The sequence below is a fragment of the Siniperca chuatsi genome, linkage group LG4 (assembly GCF_020085105.1).
Source record: "Siniperca chuatsi isolate FFG_IHB_CAS linkage group LG4, ASM2008510v1, whole genome shotgun sequence".
NCBI classification, from domain to species: domain Eukaryota; kingdom Metazoa; phylum Chordata; class Actinopteri; order Centrarchiformes; family Sinipercidae; genus Siniperca; species Siniperca chuatsi.
In genome coordinates this window covers 31,258,111-31,266,598 of record NC_058045.1, presented here as the reverse complement: position 1 = coordinate 31,266,598, position 8,488 = coordinate 31,258,111, and the positions used below count along the sequence as shown (strand labels likewise).

Here is an 8,488-nt window from a genome sequence, read left to right as displayed (position 1 = left end):
CAGATACTACATTATTTGTAACTGGTGTAATAGCTGAAAAAGTGCTACGATTAGCTCTAAATCCAGACTGGTGCAGACTTAATACACAGTGAAATGCCCTGAGTTGGTTATTTACCAAAGATTCCAGATTTTTGCTAGACAAGATCATTTTGAGATTGGCCTGTAATTATCTGTTGTGATAGAAAGATTAAATATGTGTTAACAGAGCAGACGGTCTTAGATTTTCTCCTGGTTTCAGTGGTTTGCAATGCTTCGAATACTGTACATCACTAGGAGAGAAGGGCTGAAAGGTAAACTGAGGAACGTGGTTCATGGTACAAACGCAATCATTATTAGTATTAATTTCAGATGTTTAGCATATGTTGGAAAACGTCAATTAAAAAGGCCTGGTCACTAAAAAGTCTTAATTTTTCTTTGTAACCGTGTGAGATTTTGTCTTCTTTAGCAGAGTATTTCTAATACAGGCAATGAGTCTGTCAATCCTATTGGAAAAGATTAAATCAATTAGTGTCAATTAAGGTTACTACTGACCTCTTTGAGATAATTAATTACATTTTATTTGTATAGTGCAAATTCATAACAGAAGTTATCTCATTGCACTTTTCCTATAGAGCAGGTCTAGACCGAACTCTTTATAATATTATTTACAGAGACCCAACAAATCCCACCATGAGAAAGCACTTGGCGACAGTGGCAAGGAAAAACTTCCTTTAAGAGGCAGAAACCTCGAGCAGAACCAGACTCAGGGTGGGAGAGAGAGAGAGAGAAGCACAATTTCCACCTAGAATTTTAAAATAATAATGTAGAGTTAATATTAATAAATTAGTAATAATAGGAATGTCAGCTATAGGAATAATAATGACAGTATTAGTAACAGAGCCAATAATAACAGCTGTAGTAGCAGTTGTCGAGCAGGAACACGGGGGCAGCAGGTGGCCCGCAACCACAGATCCAGACTCTGCAGGAACACGGGGGCAGCAGGTGGCCCGCAACCACAGATCCAGACTCTGCAGGAACACGGGGGCAGCAGGTGGCCCGCAACCACAGATCCAGACTCTGCAGGAACACGGGGGCAGCAGGTGGCCCGCAACCACAGATCCAGACTCTGCAGCTCCGGAGGCAGAAATACCTGCTGAAAGCGACAGAAGGAGAGAGGAGAGAGACGAGAAAGCACAGAACTACAGGAGAGAGAAGATGTCGAGTTAGTAACATGCAGTAATGGGATAAAAATGCATACAGACGGAGAGGGAGAGGAGGAGAGAGGAAAGAGGTGCATCATGGGAAGTCTCCCGGCAGTCTAGGCCTATAGCAGCATAACTAAGGGATGGTTCAGGACTCACCTGAGCCAGCCCTAACTATAAGCTTTATCAAAGAGGAAAGTCTTAAGCCTGCTCTTAAAGAAGCTCTAGTAGAAATGTGTGGTCTCTGAGAATTTAGCAATTTAGTATTGCACTTCCATAAAGCTGTTGGACTCACAAGAGACAGATTTTTTTTTTTAAATGTCTGAAGCAGCAGAGGCAGAGTTATCCTAACTTTTAGTTCCTGGTATAAGTCAAGCTCCAGAAACACTGGATCCTACATTACCCATGATGCAACATTTTTGTTCAACCCTTCCTGCCTGGTAAATGCCCACATTTTTCAAACTTGGCGACCCCAGTTTGTGACACAGGACTTTTTCCCATTGTGAATGTGTAGACTCCAAGCCTAAAACGTGCAAAAGTGGAATTGCAGTTTAATGTAACGCACCGTGCTGGGCGGTAGGTGGCAGTGTGAACCAGTTAAGAAGCATCTCTGGGTCACTTCAAGTGAACCAGCAATTCAAGAATATTTAAGAAAAAAATAAAACACATGTACCGTTTTACTACGTGCAGCGGCTACCTTTTGATTAGTAAATGTACAGGTTGTGTTACGACGCGCGCACGCGCCACTGAAAAGCGGCTCTTTTTGACGGCTTATTTTACGTGTTTCCTGTCTGATGTCTGGCAACCCGGACCAAAAGGCTCAGGTCCTGCAGCTGGCTAGCCAGCTGATCGCAGTAAACAGCTTCTGACAGGATACTGTAGGTGTTTGTCAGTGCCATGCCCGAGCCTGGGTGACCCGGCGGACTCACTGATAACAGGTATCACAGTCTTTTTTTTTTACTAATCATCGCTTCTGTTGGCTGATTTTCATGCTCGGATCACTAGTTGGCCATGCTAACACGTTAATAAGCTAACACTAAAGTTCGATTATCCTGCTAGCTATTGTGCTACGGTTTATATTCTTGGCTGGTTAGTGTTGTTTGTAGCTAGGAGGCTAATTCCAAAGCTTCCGGTCTCCAGTTGTGATCGGCTGAGTCACGTTAGATGCCCGAATATGTGAATTCACAAAAGTGACCAAACGGCTAAGGTTGGTTAGCAATTAATTTAGCCAAACAGCCCAAAATCCTTTCCTGCCACCTGTGATGTGCGCCTTGTTTAAACGCTATAGCTGTAGCTAACCCCAAAACCGAGCCCTGTGTTGACGAGTACCTCGAGCCAATCTCCATTCAAAAAAATGTGAAATTTAACGTTGCCTCGAAAGTTGAAGGACATGATTAAAGACTTTACTATACATCGTTTCACATCGTTATATACTAACAGGCATTTCGATCAAAACAAACATAACGTAGAGAATTGGTTCGCCTTCACTTACAGTGTATCACATAATAGATGGAGGGATCGAGCAGTGTATAAAAGCAAAAACAATTGAGATTTTATTAAATCAGAGTTCAATTAGAAGGATAATTCATTTGTCGAATGTATCAAAAGACCCCAAAGATTCCCTAAACATGTCGGATTTATAGTCTTTGTGCATTGTACTTGTGTCAATAAGCAAATAAACACTGAAGTGCCAGATTTTTAAATGGAGTTTGGTTGGACTCTAATATGCACAAAAGAACCCAGCTGCCTTGGAGCTGTAGGCTACCAAACTACACCAATCTGAAATAGAGCAGAAGATTCAGCCTGAAAGGTTAATGGTACAGTGTTATTTATTAGTAGCACTTTTGATGGTCTGTATTATAATAACTAAAATATACATATATTTTGTGGCAGGTTATAGCACTAGAACATGTTGCAAATTGTTTGTCAATAACGATTTTATTTTGAAAATGCGCACGGAAATCTCATCCTTATCTCTGGCTAGCTTGGCACATCCTTGTTTTGTCTTAAAGGTCAGCTGCCTTTGGTTTTCTGATTGAAGTCCTGCACTGTGTTTTGTTTAAACGCCTTCACACCTGGCTGTCTGATTCAGAGATCAGAGTCTGATAGGTCAAGTTATTTCTGGGTCAAAGGTGGGTGTTTGTTATCTGTTAGCATTCACTCAGAGGAGGTCTGGAGAGTTATGCTGTGTATGTTCAGGCTGCATCATGTGTGCAGAAAGGGGGATGTGCGGGGGTTTCAGCATTCAGCTCCTGAAAGGTTTTTATTGATCCTGCCAAACCAGACGGCACGAGTGGTGTCTTCTTTCATGTCACCCAGTTCATCTGACCCCCCTCGCCATCTGCTCATTATATTATTAATTATTATTGCCTTTATTCATCTCCCTGGCTCTTTCTCACCTGATTGATCTGTGGCCGTAGTAGGCTGTAATCAAACACAACCTTAACCTCAGTATCATGACTCTCCGCTCATGTCCTCCATGACAGTCTGCCACTCATTGCAGTTTTTTCAGATTGACGTTCAAATGCCCAGAAGTCCGTGGAAGAGAGTACCTGTTGAATAAAATAAGCAATAAGGAGGCGTGACTAGATCTATACGCCACATGTATACAGTATATGACTTACATGTAATATATTTGTATATAGATCTGTATAATGTGTATTTTCACCTTGTCTGACTTTCTCACCTCTATGGGGGTTTCTTTGATATACAATTATTGGATTTATTAGTAGATTACCTCCAGATTATCATGTTTTTCAATATGTCTTTCCTAACGAATATGTTATAATGTAAGAGGATCGTGTGTGTGTGTGTGTGTGTGTGTGTGTGTGTTTAGTACTCTTCACTAGAGCTGAAAATTAATTGGCAACTATATTGAGAAACTATTAATTGTTTTAGTCATTTTTCGAGCAAAAAAAGCCAAACATGCCGGTTCCAGCTTTTCAGATGTGTGTATTATTTGCTTTGGTTTCTTTCTATGACAGTAAACTGAATCTCTTTGTGTTTTGGACGCCTTCACTAATAGTGTAAGCATCCGACTGTTGTTTTGCATTTATGGTTTTTCTGATATGACGTAATTATCTCATCTCTTCCTGCCTCATCCCTATATCTAGCACCAAGCATGAAGCGTGTTACAGTGCAGAGTGGCTGCCTGTCCAGGCCTTTTTGTGTTCTTCGTGCCATTAAGTTTCCGTATCCGTGCACATGTCGAGCACTCAGCAGCTCCCCTTCTTTCTTCTTTGGGTTGTTACTGACCTGTTTGGACCCGGATCTGAACTAAAGGCATTGCGATCCCACGGTCAGCATCTTAAACCTATAGGCCACCAGGACGCCCTGGAAGTGCAGTCTTGAATTGTAAGTTTTGATTATTTAAAAATCATTTCAGCTGGTTATCGGGCAACTTACGTGGATGTTTGACGTTTAATCTCCTTTCTGTTGGTTGTTTGTTCTGCTGCTGTTCACACACTCTTTAAGCCTCAGGCTCAGACGTCAGCTGAGTGACTGTAATCTAAGTGTGTAATGTAACGGTGCGTTGGGCCGGGGGACGGGGGGGCGGACATTCCTCTGCACCACTGAATGCTCCGGTAGCTTCAAGCTTGTTAGGTCACGAGGACTGTGAGGGTCACGTGACTCCTTCCTCAGTTTCATCACAGCTGAGCAGTCTGGCCTGAGGCGCTCAGGAGGGGAGCCTGCCTCCGCTCTGCCGAACCGGTTCCCAGTTTGTCTGCCGCCGGAGCCGAGGATGAAGCTGAGCTCTGAGCAGAGTGATGAGGTGAGTGGATCAGCTGTTCGGATGAAGAGTCATGGATGGTTCAGGCTGTTTAACGGACATAACGACAGATCAGAGATCAGATCTTTTACACTGATGCCCTCAGAAGCCCCAGATGGAAGAACTCTTGAACAGTAAATGCAAAAATAAATAGTTTTTATGTTATTGTTCCACCGGTTTTATGGACAGACCTGCTCATTGTTATGGTTTGTAGCCGAGATTTCTTCGTGTTTCTTTGTGTAGAACTTACATTTCTTTAGTGTGTTGTTTACAGACTTAGTTGCTTAATTGCTCCCTGATGGACAAATTAAGTGTTTGTTTTTTATTTTTTTTTAATTGATTGAAATTGGATTGAATGAAATTTGGTGCATCTAGAATAAAGATGGGAGGACGTACGATATTATCGCAGATCGGGGAAAAAACACTCAAGTTGATCGTAGTGAATTTCCATTATCGGGATAATCGTGAATATACTCACGAGTAGGACGGTTTGACTCTGTGCCACGAAGCCTGTTGGACTTTATTGTTGTTAAAGGATAATTCCTGTATTTCGTCAGTCGGGGATACATTATATATACTGATGCAATTGATGAAATTGTTGTCTGTACCATTTGACATCACGGCAGAGAAGTGAAAAATAGAGCCTGATTAAAAAAAATACAGGAATTATCATGTAAGAAAGAACAGACTCACACAATGTTGCCATTTATTTATTTATCCTTTATTTATGCAGAGGGACCTTTTATGATTTATACTCATTTAAGATTAGTTTTTCACTAAAAAGATGTGTGTCCTATCTGTGATGCAATAAAAATGTGTTTCTTCAAAATGTAAGGTGAAGTGATTCCAGTATGTTTTAGTGCCATGTTTTGGTGATTATCTGGATGATATCGTGAATTATTTTTGGCCAGGAGAATCGTGACATGAGATCTTCATGTCGTCCCATTGCTAATCTAGAAGGAGGTTTGGATAAAGTTTGGATAAAGGGACAATCCATCCACGTTGGATGGATTGGATGAAATTTAGTTCAGACATTCATCTTCCCATCTAGCGTCACCATCAGGTCAACATTTTAATTTGTCCAATACTTCGGTTTATGACCAAGTTCCTGCAAAACTAATGACGTTCCCATCAGCCTCAGCTGTCCTTTGTGTTTACTGCTAATTAGCTAATGTTAGCATGCACACTAAACTAAGATGGTGAACATCATATATGCTAAACATGAGCATGTTAGCATTTAGCTCAAGGCATTGCTGGGCTTTGCAGCCTCACAGAGCTGCTAGCATGACTGTAGACTGAAAGTTATTAAGTTCCTCGACTTGCGAATCACATTTTAGCAACCACTTTGGTATTGCAAATGATTATTGCTGATAGGAGATGGTATGGTGCGTTCATATTTTATGGCTGTTTTTTGTATTTATTCCTTGAGTATTGCAGAAAACATTACATAGAAACACAAGTATTGTTGATTTAGCATCATGAATCCAAATTATTTCCACATAGTCCTGAAATTGTTTAAGCAGATATTATTCATCCAACATTATTACTTTCCGACGTGATGTCACTGAAGAAACGGAGGGTCTCTTCACTGCACATGTGCAGAATTTAAAATTCTTTCTAGCAAATCTGGTTAAAGCTTTCACCTCTAAGTATTATTATTATTATTATTATTATTATTATTAACCTCAAAAATGAAACCAGAGATCATGTTTACAAGTTCACGTTTAATAATTAAATTTTTACAGTATGTGCGTGTACTGATTGATGATGTTATCAGTTAAAATGATGATCAAAGAGAATTCGTTTTGCCTTCAAAATAAAAGCATAAACTCTGTCCGTGTTGCTGAAGTTGTTTATCAGACGGACGAAACAAACATCGCGTTGTTTAGTGGAACATTTGTGCTCATTTTCAACGAAATATTTCTGATCCCACACACACACACACACACACACACACACACATAATTACATTAACAATGTCTACGCCACACAGTCAGATGGAACAAAATATCACCCCACACACACATACACACACACGCTTGAAACTTGACACAGTTATGAAAAGCCTCTCCTGTTTTTACTTTCCACTGTAGCTTCACTGCAGTAAGACGCCAACGAAAGGCATTTTTCTTGTGACTGCGTGGTCATAATTTTTTAGACTGCATGGAATTGAGACTTTCACGTGCTGGAAAACAGTTACATCTTTTGATAGTGATACATTAAAACTCCAAACAATAAACTCATCACACATTTTTAAGAAATCCCACCGCCCTTACCCCTCCTGTCAAATCAAACTCTTTTTTTCCCTTAACAGATATTTTATTTTTCAATTTACAGTGTTAAATGATGATAAATGTTGTGAGCTGGACACCGCGTGATGTTGTCTGGCAGACAGTGGACACGGTTTTTTTAAGAACATGTCTGTGGCTGAATGATGTTATCGTCTGTCCGTACAAGAGTAGCTTCTCACAACGAGATTTCATGGTTAACACATCATCCGGTGACATTTTAAATACTTGAGAGCACGTCTTGCTAAAGGCGTGGAAGAATGTTAGCCAAGTATAATGCTCAAAGCGTAGGAAAGTTTGCCAAGTCTGACAGTGTGGAGCTGAACTGACAAGCTGCGTCTGAGATGTCCTAATATGGCCACCGTACACAGATAAACCCTTTTGATTTAGCTAACAGCATGACCTTCCCTCTAGCACCACTTTAGAATAGAATACAACTTTATGGTCTACCGGCACCAGCGTGTGAAAAAGTATCACAAGAACATGTAGAAAACATTTGGTAACACACTACCATCGGTGTATAGAAGCAATACACTCGTAAAAACAGAAATAAAATATTAAAACAAAGCATACAACATTAAAACATACAATGGAATACTCTGGAGCATAATTGCATTTGACATAAAATACTTTAAAAGATTTTGTTGCACCATTAGTGGTAAGGATCTAAGATTTGCAAAGTTGTCCCTATTTTGTCTATTTTTTTTATCCGTCCAGCATGTTTTTTCTTTTTACGACAGATCAGTTGTGTGAGGTTTTGCAGCTCAGCCCGAGGCCAGTGACAGCTGACGGATCACGCATTTTCTGTCTCAAGGAGAGATTTCACACTGGAATTTACATCCGGAGGTCATTTTCATCTAATCTCCTCTCAACATCACTCCTAAAGAAGGAAAAAAAGTCTGTATGATTTTAAAAAATACAGCGGAGAAGAGAGCGGTGTCTCTAGCTTCGTTGTTCCAACAAACACAACTGTCAGTGTTTGCGGGTGGGAAGCCAGTGAGGGATCATGTTGTTGTTGTTGCTGCACTAGTGACACCTATTGGCTGGTCGAGGCGTCCGCATGGAGGGGGGGTGGCACTGCAGGGGATAGTGGGACCCTCCACACATTAAAGAAGGGTCTGCCATCTGTCTGCAGGAGAGTCGGAAAGAATTGGACTCAGAAAAATAACTAATCTGGAAAACAGTCAGAACAGAAAGGGGGCTTTTGACTGGTAGCCTCAATCTCAGCTGCTGATTGGAATAAAGTGGTT

At 40.7% G+C, this 8,488-nt stretch overlaps 1 protein-coding gene across 4 annotated transcripts in view; it reads left to right on the top strand.

The window, feature by feature from the left end:
* The first annotated feature begins 1,852 nt into the window (after positions 1-1,852).
* Positions 1,853-8,488, top strand: part of LOC122875459 (ankyrin repeat domain-containing protein 27-like) — a 38,184-nt gene continuing 31,548 nt past the window's right edge. For 2 of the 4 annotated variants that reach the window (XR_006377826.1, XM_044194605.1), the window contains exon 1: positions 4,807-4,953. Coding sequence is in view for 1 of the 4 variants with exons in the window: in XM_044194605.1 (XP_044050540.1) it covers positions 4,924-4,953 (30 nt within the window). In the remaining 3 variants the exon portion in view is untranslated. Of the gene's footprint in view, positions 2,120-4,806; positions 4,954-8,488 lie in introns of those variants that run through there. The other 2 variants (XM_044194606.1, XM_044194607.1) reach the window with 2 other exon arrangements.